At 44.3% G+C, this 14,515-nt stretch overlaps 2 protein-coding genes across 4 annotated transcripts; both read right to left on the reverse strand.

Annotated features, from left to right (window-relative positions):
- Nucleotides 1-866: 866 nt before the first annotated feature.
- On the reverse strand, nucleotides 867-2,985 carry LOC120821425 (uncharacterized). Of its 2 annotated transcripts, none has more exons than XM_040179929.2 (6): nucleotides 2,794-2,985; nucleotides 2,498-2,621; nucleotides 2,188-2,350; nucleotides 2,015-2,088; nucleotides 1,244-1,474; nucleotides 867-1,118 (listed from the first exon to the last, which is right to left on the reverse strand). In XM_040179929.2, the coding sequence occupies exons 1-6, from the start codon at nucleotides 2,832-2,834 to the stop codon at nucleotides 1,074-1,076; spliced, it is 678 nt and encodes a 225-aa protein (XP_040035863.2). In that variant the 5' UTR covers nucleotides 2,835-2,985; the 3' UTR covers nucleotides 867-1,073. The 2 variants fall into 2 exon arrangements, with proteins under 2 accessions (XP_040035863.2, XP_077962601.1); XM_078106475.1 differs by having other exon boundaries at nucleotides 2,513-2,621; nucleotides 2,794-2,981.
- Nucleotides 2,986-8,320: 5,335 nt separating this feature from the next.
- LOC120822479 (uncharacterized) lies at nucleotides 8,321-14,063 on the reverse strand. 2 transcript variants are annotated; one of them, XM_040182203.2, is made up of 2 exons: nucleotides 13,779-14,063; nucleotides 8,321-11,890 (listed from the first exon to the last, which is right to left on the reverse strand). In XM_040182203.2, exon 2 carries the CDS (start codon nucleotides 11,859-11,861, stop codon nucleotides 9,840-9,842), a length of 2,022 nt encoding a protein of 673 aa, XP_040038137.2. In that variant the 5' UTR covers nucleotides 11,862-11,890; nucleotides 13,779-14,063; the 3' UTR covers nucleotides 8,321-9,839. The 2 variants fall into 2 exon arrangements, with proteins under 2 accessions (XP_040038137.2, XP_040038138.2); XM_040182204.2 differs by lacking the exon at nucleotides 13,779-14,063 and adding an exon at nucleotides 12,612-13,419.
- Nucleotides 14,064-14,515: the final 452 nt, after the last annotated feature.

The raw sequence follows: 14,515 nt of genomic DNA on the forward strand, positions 1-14,515 counted from the left end.
ACCGGTACAGTTAATGTTGGTTTGCTATGTTGAGTTGAAGGAGGAGGAGGAGATGCAGGTAGGCCATCTGGCCTTTCTGCTCTCGTTGAGCTCCTTTGAGTCGGTCTGGCAGCATCAGAACAGTCACAGCTGCTGGGGGAGTAGAAAGCTGATGGGGAATCCTCGTTCGCGGAATCTCAGGCTGCAGATTTCAATGTTTATGATTTTGTTCACTAAGCTTGACTTGAGGGCCAAAGTTGCCCATGAGTCACCAAAAACCAACTTGATGGAGAAGATGAAGAAGTGACAGAAATCAACAAAGGCGACCGGAGGGGGTTTCATTTTATGTGAAAAGTGGTATTTTATTCATGACGTGACTTTCTGCTATTTGGGTTCACCCCCAGTATTTGAACACTAATCTCATAGCACCTCCACCTAGTGGAATACGTTCCTTGTCTGTGTCATTTATGATTTGTAAAGGTATCCCAGGCCCTTATATCTCAGCCAGCTACCGAAGGAGTTAAGCTGTTTGTGCCGGAGGGCCGTAAGCAGCTCATCTGACAGAAAGATTTAGCCCTGGCTCTGGTTGATGAGGCCGAGCTAGCAGAGCACAATGCAGGGCAGTCTGGGGTTACGAAACGTGTCCAAACAGGAGATATAGCACCAGGGACAGCAGCACGTCTGAGAATACGCCACAGACCCTAAAGGTCAAAGAATCCGGAATCAAAAACCAATCCCAATTTTTACTGTTTCCTTATTGTCTTCTGAGCTGCAGTGGAAGTGACATAAATGTGTATATATTGGTAATAATCGGCATGTGATGTACTTCATTATCCTGAAAAAAATAGGCTGTCCGTGTAGGGAGAAAGAGTACTTAATTTCACATTAACTTTTTACGCGTTTTATTTGTAATAACACATTAAAAATATATCATGAATTAAACATAAACTAAAATAAAATAAGTTAAATTTAGATGTAAACACAGTTATTTCAGAGCAGAAATTGCAAATAACCATTATGTGAGAATTATTGTCTTAATACCAAGAAGGAACAGTGTTATTTTGCCCAAACGACATTTTTGCTTTTGCCTCCTTTTATTTCTTTGGGATCCTCACCCCTTCAAACTGCAGACACTTTGCCTGTGCAGAGAGAAAGAAAACAGTCAGAGGCTCCCATTGGGGCGACATAAGCCGTGATATGTTTAGTGCAAACTGTGAGCTTGCGTGTCTTTATTTATGCCCGGTGCGTAAGTGTCTGTGCCAACCTCATGCCAACGCAGTGTGTCGGGGGGCAACCCCAAATGACAGTGAGGGCAGGTGTCTGTCTGGTCGAGCACGTCCTGACTCCTTGGCCCCCAGCAGGGTCCCTCGCTGCCCCACAGAGGGTGACAAGTAGAGTGGGAGGAACAAGCCACGCCAAAGTGAGGTCGAGGGTCTGTCTGGTAGCTCACTTTCTGGTCACTAGAGGGCGCCGGTGACAAAGGACCCGAGTCTTCCTGCAACGCAGCACAAATAGGATTCCACGACATATTTGTCAGCTCAGTTTAAAAAAATGAACTCGGCAGACGCTGTATGAATGAGCTATGCTGATTCTGCTGGGGGGTCACTCTGATAACAGCATTAGAAAACATTGTGTGTATTAAGCAGCTCTACCGAAGCGCAGATGCTTACTCCAGAAGGTGTTTCTCCTTGTCACCATGAATTTGAGTCATAATACTATATCAAATATATAAACTTGTGAATGAGATTTAAGCCACATATAGTGTTGCACGTCATGTTATGGATAATCTAAACACCTTTTGTTGCCTGTTTTATACTGCTGACTGTTTGCTGACTCACTACGCTTAAGGAGCCGTTAGTGTTAACGCAACCAAATGCGTCTTGAACCCCCATCATCTAAGGCATCCACTTTTATTGTTTTGGATCATTATGTGACAAAGGGCCTTTCCACTTCTCAATGTCTGTGGTCATCGTTGCGGTGATGGAGACCGACGACCCCTCAGTGAAACAATGTGTTTGGTCAGAGATGTCTGCACCTGTTCAGTAGTTTCAGGACGATACTCTGAGTCAAGAGACCTCCGGCAATACCAGCAGGGTTCAGACGGGCGACCTGTGAGAACGCAAAGAGAAAAGAGCTGCACCCTGTTATTGTGAAGAGCCTGTGCTGGATACACACACATTATATCGGTTGTGTGTGTGTGAGACTGACTCTGTGTGTTCAAGGGATGGGATGACACTGAAGGGGGGGTCAACTCTTCCTCTGTTGGCGTGGGGTACAAAGGGAGGCCGTGGGTGACATCCTGTGTGTTTGTGCCTATCGGTGTCTCCTGTGGTAAGCTCTCTGCATCACAGAGACATAGATCCTCCTCCACCTCCACCAAAGGCACAGAAAGCTTGAATCAACGTAGTTTTACTTTGCCCTGTTACAGTAGTCAACTGAGCTCCTGTCATGATGGTTTAAATGTACAGCAGATTTTCTGGACGCAGGTATAGTCGTCGTTTTCCCAGACAAATCTGACCTGTCTCGGCTCTACCTCTCCGTCACAGGCTTCAATCTCGGGCCGGTCATCCTCCCCTGGTTCTTGGAGGTCTTGGGGCTGGTTGCTCTGCGTCACCGTGTGACTCCGGGTAGAAGTCGTCCCACTGGGGTTGGAGAGAGAAGCAGCAGAATAATAAAACAAAAACATGTCCTCCTTACCCCCTGCCCAGAAGGTTATCAGCCAATCAATCTACAGCGGATTACACTGGTGCAGCTTCTACTGTTACACTTAAGAAGAGCCCCTGATTAGGCACAAACATTCTCTCCTTGCCTTACCTCTGGGTGATCTCTCCCTGTTCCTCCTTCTCTCCCTCCATCTCCGCTCATGTGTCTCCCTCCCAGGGTGCCGGATGTGTTATTTCTTCTTAATCCGCCGTTAGTTGACTTTTCTTTTGCTCTTGGCCTGTCCCTGTTTTATTCTCCGGTCCGCCTGCCTGTGGCGTCTCCCCTCCCTCCCTCTGTGTGTGTGTGTGTGTGTGTGTGTGTGTGAAACGGAAACTCCAGGCTTTCAATATTTGATGTGTCTGAATAGCTCACAAGCAGGTTGCTGTAAAGAGTGGTCACGTGACGACCCCGATACCTCTGCGGTTGAAGGAGGTTTTGACACAAACAAGCATGCTGAGAACAGTACCAAACACATATGTGGAAAAATTCAACTTGTAGAAAATGTCCGACAACTCCATGGAATCGCATCCTCATAGCTGCAATTTACAGATGTTGATACCAGGACTTACTTATTGACTTCATTATCAACATTACAAACCTTGTTTTTTACACTCAAAATAACACTTCAGGGTAACACACTTCACAAACATTTGATAATTTTCCTTACATCCACTTTTTTTTGTTGAATATTTTCTAATCATTAAATGGTTTAGAGCTGAAATAATTAGGCTGGTGAATTTATTATGGCGTTATGGTGCTGTGGTGGTTAACACTGTCGTCTCAGAGCAAGAAAGCCGTTTTGAAACCACTCAGTGGCCTTTCTGTGTGGAGTTTAAATGTTCTCCCCATGGCTGCGTTGGTTTTCTCCGTGTACTCCGTGTACTTCCTCCCACAGTCCAAAGACATTTTGGTCATTAGTCTCGTTGACTTGATGACTCTAAATTCCCCGTAGGTGCGTGAATGTGACCTTCCAAGGATAAGCGGTGCAGGTGTAACTCAGTGACTGAAATTGATCATTTTGTTGGCTACATCGTGTTCATCCAGAACTGCCATCTTGTGCACACAGCAGTAACACAACAGCCTTGTGAGTGACACATTCCTCCAGCAGATGGAGGAAGAACCGTTCCTTCGTGGCTCACAAACCATATGCAGACTAACAAGAGCAAAACCACAACACTTCTCCAGGGAATTTCTTCTTCTTCTTTTCCCTCTTTAACTCCCTCTTTAGTCCATTTTGTGCATCATTTATTTCATTTAGTCGCCCCTACAGTCCGGGAGCATCTCTTGCATGAATAGCCCTCTATTTCGTTCTACATTGACGTGAGTTTCCTCTATACAAACTCCACACAATCCTGTAAAATATGCTCAGCAGTATACATGAATGAAAGCCATTCTCCACCACAATGCTTAACTAAATGATGTGACTCGGGTTATAATTTCAGGGTAAGAGCTGTGGAATGTGTGTGCGTGTATGGGTGCATGTGTCGTGTGTGTTCGTCCGTCAGCGCGGATTCGTGCGTCTGTCTTGTCTCCCTGTAAATGCACGGCAGGTAAGGAGTCATTGGAGTGTTTTTCCTGTATGTGTGTGTGTGCGTGTGTGTGTTTTTTGTGGGAGGAGGGAGACGGGAACATAAGTGGCGATGACTCACCAGTCTTTTGTGACAGTGGTGCAGAGAGAGTGCTTTTCACCCATCTCTCTCCCTTGGGGCTTGCATACAAAACGAGAAATGGAGGAAGAATACAGAAGAAAAGGAGAGGAAGATTGGGTTTTAGGGAGCATTAAGGAGGAGTGGGGGGCATGGATAATTGAAGGAAAAAGGGGAGACGATGGGGACGAGGGTAGAGACCGGCATAAAGGACGGGGAGGACAAGATGAAAGGAGCGAGCGAAGATACGAGGGCTGCAGAGATCATAAACAACGGATGCGTATTCAAGGGAGAGGCCTTTTTGCAGCTCTGCTTCTGTTGTCCTAATGGCTGGTGAAAGCCTGGTTGATGAAGCATATTATGTGGCTAAGATTGTGTCCAACAATGGTTGTTTAACAATGAACAACAACAAATGGATCAAACATGGAGAGGAGAGGGACATGAAGAGGAAAAAACGGTTGGAGTCAGAAGCAACGTTGAGTGGGAGAGTTCTTCACTATCCGAGCAACTCATATCTATAGAAGATATTTTATAATCCTCTATTAATGTTTTTGCAACCACTTGGACAACTTCTTCTTTATGTTATTTTGGGAAACTAAAACTAAAACATTTTGGCCAATAGAGGTATTCATTTCTAAATGTTTGCTAGTTGTCATTTTGGTTGGATACTTTTGATAGTCATGTCTTGACTTTTCTTTATATTCTCATATCCTGCAAAACTAACCTATTCTTGTTAAAACATATGCTACTGTTACATTTCAGTAATGTAGAGAACATTTTAAACCATTGAATCAAACTATGAACTATGAAAAATAATCAAATTTATTCAATTCAATGAATTCAATTGACATCAATCTCGAGCCAATCACCAAGAGCTCGCACATGTTTTAGTAATTACAGCTGAAAAATGTAAATTGAAACATTCACACTACAAATGGCGGACACTTCTCCTTGTGGTTCTGCATCGGGCTTCTTGGTGCCACTACAGAGGAATTGGTTTGCTGACTCTTTTGGGCCTGGAGCTGGATACCTACCACATCTTGTTCCTGTGAGATTTGGATGCTTTTGGAATTATTATTTTTAATGATGGTAATGGGATCCAAAGCTTTTATCCCACACATTTATCCCAATGTGCTTGAGATTTCTAAAGGTCTATTGTGTTGCATATTTCTGAAATATGAATGTGAGAGTGTAAATAGCATCATCTCAACAATGCTCTTTTTCTCCTCCGCTTGCAGAAAGGTGCGACGGAAGACTTTTCATGAGCAACAGGGTGTGAAAATCCACTGCGGGGACCACAGTGTCAGAGCGTATGTGCTCAGCCTCATCTTCTTTATCGATGAATTCTCTCAGACATCCTATAATGTAACAAACCGACTTCACACAAGTCATTGTGTATTATTTATTGTCCGTTGCAAGCCAATGGGTGAGTCTCTCTCTCAATGAGGTTATGTACTTACTATACGATACTATTCATGTAAGTGTTTCCTATTTTATATTGTTCTCATCTTGCTTCAGATCACTCCCCTTTTCGCTGTGTTTTCCTGCCTGCCTTGATGGTGGTTTTGTTAGATGTGTCCACGGTGCTTTTACAGTGAGTTGTTGATATTTCTTTTCCTTGTTTCTGTTCTTTGGTTTTCGCTTTAAGAGACCTGCTTCATTTGGACTCTGGAAGCCTGTTAATCGATAACAAAAATCCTTCCGCTGCTTTGTCTACTGTCTGCATTTGGGTTCCTGTTTGGAACCTTTCCAACCCCAACATGATGCGCCTGACATTAAAAGTCCTACATGTAGCACATTGGCTTCATTAAACCTTTTCAATATACAGTTCAAACCAACTGGGGACAAATGCAGCAATCATCGAGCGGCGTAATTGTAAGTTCTCGCTATAGAAATATCAATAGACTGGCCTTAGGACAGCTTTACATGAAATGCCCAAAATTAACAAGAGCTCCTTCATACCCTGAAGTGTACAGTTATCATGTGCTGAATCACATGAAGTCCCACGTTGAGTCACAGCCCCAAAGACTCTCATTGGTGTCTGGTTGCCAGATGACTGGAAGGGGTTGACCCCTGTTGCTATGGATGACACTGTGCCTTCTGAATTGATTTGGTCATTACTCACTGCCGGTGTCTAAATTACCCACAGCAGCTCGTAGAGACCGACTAAAGACCCAGGACCAAGACGTAAGCCCTTGTTGTTTGAGGGCACCTCTGAAGGAGCCGATTCCTTTCTGTTCTTGTGTTAGATTTGCAGAATGGCAGATCCAACATGATAGCCGATGGATGGTGCTACCCGCGGTACGTTGTGACGTTACTGATGGTAGCGGTATTTAGCGCAACAGCTGGCAGCGTTTTGATGTTGTTTTGAGTCGTGAGTGAGTTGTACAACCTGTTTTGGTTCACCCTCGCCTGTTTTTGGACACAGCAGACAGCTGTTTTCAGTCCAACTTACAATAATTGCTTAGCACCGAAAACTAGGCAGTGAACATACAGGACCATTTAACAGCTTCGGAGCCATATTTCCCTCAGGAATGGGTGGATCCCATATCAGAGGTTATTTTGGCCCTGTGGAGGCTTTTTCAGCAATTGTTTTTAATGTTGGCACGCTCTGTCAATGAAAAGGTATTCTTGCATTTTCCACAAGCAAAATGTGCTGTCCAATTAGGGCCTTATGCTAGTAGCAGTTAATGCAGAGAGGAGGAAGCAGCAGGCTATTTACGTCTGGTAACCTTTCTAAATCAACACGCTTGATTTACCCTTTATCTTTTTACTTTCATTTTCAAATAAAAAGCCTCTAGTTCCTACTGACCCCTACTCAAGGCACCACATGAGGTGACTTTGAAACGTGAAACGAGGTGTTGTCCTGTCACAGAAATAACGGGAAAATCTAGATGTAGAATAATGATAAATTATATTATAGTAATATTAATAATTAAAGACATGTGAGTGGTGTTGATAATGTCAAACTAATACTTTCAATACCAGCAATACAGAAAACATGTGTACTTTTGTGGCTGCCAGCGGCTACCATCTTTCTGCCGATGCTAGCGTTGCTGTTTTTAATGATAATGATATCACTATAGGCACAACAAATAAACTTAATTTCCTTCTGACAATCAGTCTGTGAACATCCAGATAGATCTACTGAAGGTAGAAGCTATAATTATACATCTGCATTCATAACATTGTGTCCAAGAATCACTCAACGAGCCATCAAAGGTAACGTTGCAATCAGCTAGTAAGCAGTTTGGTGAGATGGTGTGTGCGATTTGACCGTGTTGACAGCCTGCTAATCACTGTGTTTGTGTGCTGACTGCATATGTCAGGTTTGTTTTGATGCCAAAAGGGCTGAAGCCAAAAGCACTTAAGGAATTATAGCACAAGGGCATATTGCCTTAGTGATGTGAGAGTGAAGAGGAGGTGTGGAAACAAGATATGGTCTAACATTTTTTTATTTCTTTTTTCAAACCTATCTATCAAACACCTTTCCATTGGCTGATCGGCCGGCTGGAGGCAGGGTGAACACGACTCAATCTTTATCTTGAATGCCAGAAGCTAAATTACTATACAGCTCAAAAAGAGAGGGTGTGCGTGCGCGCGTCTGCGCGTGCACGTGTGTGCGCGCACACGGCCCTGCGCAGTAAAGTGTGGAGATGGATGACTCATCCACCAATCACGTGACTCATCAATCACTGCAGTTACCATTTCCCTCCCTCCCTTCTAAATTTTTTCATTCTTTGGTTATTCCTCCCCCTTTTTTATTTCCATTCTTTTTTTCCCCTCCATTCTCATTTTTGACTGTCTTGGAATTTATTCAACACCCTCTAGGTTTTCTTAATTTTCTTAACTTCTATGAGCGACGCTGTCAATAAGCTTCAAGCGATTCTCTTCCTCTTCTGTGTTTTGGGATTTGCTACTGAAGTGTTCTTATATTTGCTTGTATACAAGTACAACATAGCACTCGCCAAAAAGCCATTAAAAAACTGAACTTTAATAAAATAATTACCTTTATTTTTTTTCATATAGCAAAACTAGTAATCATCATGCTGTTATTTACACATTGCACGGGCATATTTATTTCACACTGTACATGTTACAATGCTAAAGGTGACATCAACAACAACACTCTCCTTTTACAAGACAGATGGCTTCACTGTGGACACAGTGGCCTTCCTCCTTTTGAGATTTCTTTTTTTTAATGTTCACAGTTTATTCAGAGAAAACAACCATCTGGATTTTTCCTTTACTGTTTTATTTTTTCTCTTTTTTTGTTTATTTTTTTTTGTTCATTTTTTAAGATGCAAGTAGAAAGACGTGCATTTAACGGTTTTAAGCACAATCCCTGACTCCCCGGGCCTGAAACTTTTCAATGAAATTCTTCTGAGAAAAAAAACGTGTGTAGCCTCTTGTTGGCTTTCGGTTTAAAAAGCCGCTAAATAGATTGTGATTTCAAGTATCCTTTTTTTGGTGGGAAGCAAAGGAAAAAAAAACAAAATAATTACAGGATTCAAGAAATATGGCAAAAAGAACAATATGTGAAAAACCCCTAAAAAAAGTGAGTGAGGATGTCACTTTATCAGTAATTGGAGATGAACAATTGGGGAAGGTGAGGAAGATAAAAATGACTCCTAAAAGTTCAAGGAGTCCCAGAAGTCAAAGGTGAACTGGTGGATCCACAAATATCGAGAGAATGATAAACATTCTTTGACCACCAGGTTGGAAGTGTTTAGTGTTTTCAGTTTGTGCTTTTGGATTCCACAGGGTTTCTCTTTTAGGATCGGTTGTGATGATAATATTATGCAGTGTGATTTTTCCCTTTTAAAACCATGAGCTTGAAAGGAAAAAAATCTGAATTTTTTGAAAAACTGAAATGTCTATATGTGTTTGTTTGGCACGTTTGCAAATTGTTACAAGTTGATCCAATCGACAATAGGACAGGAAACTACAAACATCAAATAACAACAAAAAAAATACTTTCATTGAAGAATTGACAATGGCAGTGTTGTTATTTTTATATTTGAGAATTACTTTAGTTTTGTAATAAGACATACAGAATATAAAACAAGTGATATTGTAAACATGGTTCTTTGAAAATGGGCCCATTTGCTTGTGAAAGTGTCAAAAATGTGCTTATAAGTCGGTGTGTGTGTGTGTGTGTTCCCTCTGAACAATGTAAGAGATTCAGAGATTGACCTGAATGGAGGCGGACATACACCATGGTATGTTCTGTTTCAAAATGTAAACTGAGCAAGAGGCTAATGTGGTTACAGGGAGATTCAACTGGGACCGTTCATCCTCCCCCTGACCGAGAAAGTAAAAATAAAATGAGTAAAACAACATAAATCAAACATTTCACACCAAGACCCTTCAATTTCATTCAGGCTCAAAACCCGTCGCCCCCTGAATCTTACCCCCGACCCACATTCTCTTTTAGCTTTTCTCCAGCTACTGAATATCTATCCCACCTCTGGCCAGCCCGTCTGATCCGACGAATGTCCAAAAAGTCTCTCAATACATTCTACGTTTCATGTAGATCCTCTCAATAAAGTTTTCCAGCTCCTCCTCACTGTCCAACTGAGGCACCAGCCCGTCTTCCTCGTAGTCATCTCCCGGCGTGACTTGTTGATAGTAGTACGGGGGTCGCCTCCCTCTCCTGGGTGGGGTTATTGGTTTGGGCGGGGGCAGGGGTTGGTAGGTCCGTGGGTGGGGAAGGATGTAGTTAGAGATATAAGGGCTGAGCGGCAGGCGAGGCGCCGGCTGCTGCCTCCAGCCCTGTCCGCGGTTCTTACCCCCGGCCCTGTGCCTGCGCCTCGGGGGCTGGAAGTCGAGTTCCTGGGGGCCGAACGGCTGTTCTATGGAGGGAGAGGGTTTGCCATAATATTGTGCTTTGGGATATGGGAAATAAACCGGGTAGTATGCTCGATATGGCTTCTGGTAGTATGGGTAGGAGGGGAAGGCTAAAAACTGTTTCTGGGGTTTATACCAGTAGTCAAGCTGCTTCTGAGGCTTATACCAATAGTCCTTCTTATAGGACAAGACCTTGTCCTTGTGCCATTTCTTGTTGGACTTGTTGTACCTATAAGGGGCTTTCTTGGGGTTTTTCGAGGCGGTGTAGTGGTACATGGGTGGAGCAGCCAGAGGAGGAGGTACCAGAGGCCTGAAGCGCGGGGCAACAGGGTTGCTGTTGATCGGTAATTGTTGCAGCTCTTTCCTTTTCTTCTTCTTCTCCTCCACGTCGTTGATAATCTCGATCACGTCATCGGCGGGCAGGTGCAGCTTGCTGCTGATCTCGATCAGCCTGTCGATCATCTGCTGGTCGACGTCGTCTTCGTCGGCGACGACCTCCTCGGAGCGCTTGTCCTCGGCGGTGTTGCTGGCGGGGCCCAGGCTGCTTTTCTGCCGGGGTTTCATGTAGGACTGCTGCTTCCTCCCCATGTACTGCAGCAGCATGTCGGAGGCGATGTCTGCCAGCCTCTGCTCCTCCTCTCTGGCACGCTCCGCCTCCTCCTGCTGGCGAAGAACCTCCTGTTTCTCTGCTCGCGCTCTCGCCTCTTCTTGCATGTGGGAGAGGCTCTCTTCTTCTTCCTCAATCTCCTCCTGCAGCTCCTCTCCTTCATCCTCAAACTCATCCATGAAGTTGCCGGCGCCGCCGCCGCCGTCGGAGGGTCGGTTGCGGTCCTGGTTCTCCTCCCAGTGCAGCTTCTTTCCGGCTCGCGCGAGCTGAGTGTTGTATGCCTTGTAGCCCTTCAGAGGAGGCAGGATCTCATTATCTTGGAGACCCAAGTCAATGTTTTGGAAGTAGCCTCTTATTTTGCGCCGCAGAGATGGATCATCTCCCAGTGAGGGGGTCCTTGGCCTGGCGTTCTTTAGGAAACTTTCCAAACTATGACCGTCCTCCTGCTCCTCATCTTCCTCCTCCTCCTCCTCCTTGTTCACGCTATCGCCTCGCACATCCCTCCCAGACCACCCTTGATTCTCCTCTGACCTTGTGGTCTTATCTTCCTCATCCCTTTCTTTTGAGCCATCCCCCTGAGCAGCTGTCAAATGGCCTACAATTAGCTGTTCAATTGCCTTATCAGCCCCTCGCCCCTCTTCCTCCACCCCCCTCTGTCCCTCTGTCTCCCCCGTTCTTCTTTTCTCACCACCCGCGACGCCTTCAATGGAGGGCAGTTTCTGACTCTCATCCTCTTCCAAAACTCTGTCTCTACTGGCATAGATTTTTCCCTCCTCTGGGTGGTCCAGAGCCTCCAACAGCACGGCGAGCACCTGCATAGGGTCCATCCCTTTATCTGATTGGTCGTCTTGACCCGGGCCCTGGTCTAACGAACCGTTGTCAGGGCCGGAGAGGGTCAGAGGCGGGGGCGAGAGAAAGGGGCCGAGGTTGTCCTCTCTCAGGTCTGTCCGGGTGCCCCCTTCTGCCCCTCCCTCGACCCACGCAGGGGCGGTCCCAGCCAGGGGCGGAGTGACAAGGAGCAGGACCAATAGGACGAGGTGGGATGTGGAAGGGGCGTGATGACAGGTCATGACCATGCAGAACTGGCAGGAGGGAGGTTAAGCACCTGAAGAAGGAAAGGAAGGGAAGAAGGCAGAGGGAGAAGGACAAAAGACACATGAGAGAGGATTCACTGGTGTTGTAGATGGATGCATGATTACACGGAATTGGCGATATGAGCGCAGGGCATTTAAATGATAAACAGCTGTTTTAATAGGCCAGTCCTAAAATGACATATGATGATAAGATAAGACATCATTATATATATAAATAAATATGTATACCATGTAGCCACCATTCGAAAGCAATTACCACGGAGGTCTGAGAACAAAGCAGCCTCTGAACGCAACCTAATGAGCCGAGCCAAATTCAACAAAGAAAGTTGCCCGCTTCTCTCTCTCTCTCCCTCTACATTTTTTTTAAAAATCCTGTAGGTGCATGATGTAAAAATCAAAATCTAGTTAATATTTCTTATTCGCCCGGTGTTTGCCATTTAAGTGTAAATCTGAAAACACCGACCGTCTCTCGACATAAAATTGCTCATGTGTTTTAAGTGTAAGGTGGAATTTGCATGTAAGAAATTGCGCTTCGAACCTACACGTGAGCCATTTTTTTTTGCCTGAACCCAGTCAGCACCTATCCGTCGCGCGGATAAATGGATGTATGCTGTCGTGTTTCTAGTCTTCTGACACATATAGCCAAGTAAACTATTATAACAGTAAAACAAAAAATGCACGAATCGAATCCACAGTGTGAATTTCTGGCATTTCCAAAATAAATGATCTCACCTCATCCTCCAATCCAACGTAACCAGAACGCATGCACTTGCCATTTTAAGCGCAAACCCCTCTTATTTCACAGTAAAGATGTAGCACATACAAATTGATCTGCGCGGTGTCTGTGTGTTGCCTGTGGTCTTGGTAGTCCATGCCTCAACGCGATGTGACCAGGACGCCGGCACAAAGACCGCACGCACGAGGAAGCCATGCGTAAAGCTGTTGGCTGCGGTTGAGCTGTTTAACCCTGCGGTACCTGAGTGATCCATCCAAAACCGTAAATGAGCTGGATGGTACATTTTACAGGATACAGCCTTTTTTTAATGCACAGGGAACCGGGGGAAGCACTCAGTAAGTAACGCGGCTTTGTCCTTGTGCGGTGTGGGCAGGTTTCTCCTCTGTGCCACTGGTGGAATGCAGACAAGCACGCGTTTGGGCAGCACAGCGTGCAGCCACAGTTTTAACTATTTCCATTTTTTTTTTACAAACTGAATAAGGAAGGTGGAAACAGCAACAATCAAAATCCCCATAATAATGTAGCTGGCCTACCAAAGCTGGAATTTAGATTATCACTTAATTAGAATTGAAAAACAAACGATTTAATCTCTTTTACAACCTTCATAAATGGGCAATTTTGTTATATTCACATTTGAAAAATAATGACCGATTTTTCCCGTGTCTCTCGAGCAGCAGCTGCACACAGTAGTATTTCTGAGACACAATTCCACACGCGTTGTAGACGCTCGAAATGATTTCGAACATTTTCTACAGTTCTTTTGTTGTTACAATTATGCATTATTATTATTATACATATTACTGTTGTTTAAAATGACGCATAACACTGTTAATTTCTCAATGTATTAATAATTATAAAAGTAAACATTTTGGAAGATGATTGAAAATATTACTCAATGGAAAAAATGAAAAATGTTTCACACAAAAAGAAATATATTATATATGAAACCGTCGCTGCACACTCCTTAGTTAGACAACAGTTGCCCCGTTGTGGCAAAAGATGACTTCTGTTAATTAAGTTGAGATTTCTTCCACACAATCCTTTTTTTTTTACAGAAAAGAAAAATCTGAAATTATTAACGATGAGATAAATAACATTAACAATCGTTCAGCCGTATCTGATTCCGATGACAACATGACAAAATGAGATTTCGTTCCACTTACCTGGAGTCCCACTGGGGGGTGAGAAAGCGGTGAGACACAACGCGGTTAAAGCCAAGATTATTTCATGTAGATCACCTGATATATTCCCCCCCCCCCTCTCTCTCTTTCTTCAGCTTGTGGCCAACATCAAGAGAAAAAAAACAGTCTGGCGGATCTTTATTTAGTTGTGCGGTGAGTTTGTATAGCAGCAGCCCTGGTGCTAATGTACAATTTGGCGAATGTTTTCAGCCCCACTGTCAGCGCAACTTTATTGTATATACCCCTCACCGAACCACGTGATAAGCCCCCCCCACCCCTCTCCCTCCCCTCAGCTGCTGGCAGTGCTGACGTCACGTTCATTGATAAGAATGTTGGCGTGGAGATGGGACTGTGAGTCTAGGCTGGCCCCAGCTGATGAATGAACGGAAATGGCATGAATGAAATAGTACTTTTCCTCAATGAAAAAGAGAAAATTGTAGAGCTAGAGCTGGTGTGCAGCTATTTTCCTTCTTGCATGTTAAAGGTTAGTGGGTTACTTCTTCCTCCCTTGTTCCATCCTTCCTTCACCCTTTCGGCCCTCTTGATCCGGGGGGCTAGGAGTGAAAAAAAATATATGGGTGACCTCATTCACAGGCTATCAATTAGGGTCATTGAGTGACGTGCTCCGAAGAATCAATGACTTGCATCTGCGGCGGCCGACAGGAAAGTGGTGCGCACTCCAGGGGAGGATTTCTCTTGCAGCTTTGTTGTCAGGCTTT

Source organism: Gasterosteus aculeatus, chromosome 7 (assembly GCF_964276395.1).
Source record: "Gasterosteus aculeatus chromosome 7, fGasAcu3.hap1.1, whole genome shotgun sequence".
Taxonomy (NCBI): domain Eukaryota; kingdom Metazoa; phylum Chordata; class Actinopteri; order Perciformes; family Gasterosteidae; genus Gasterosteus; species Gasterosteus aculeatus.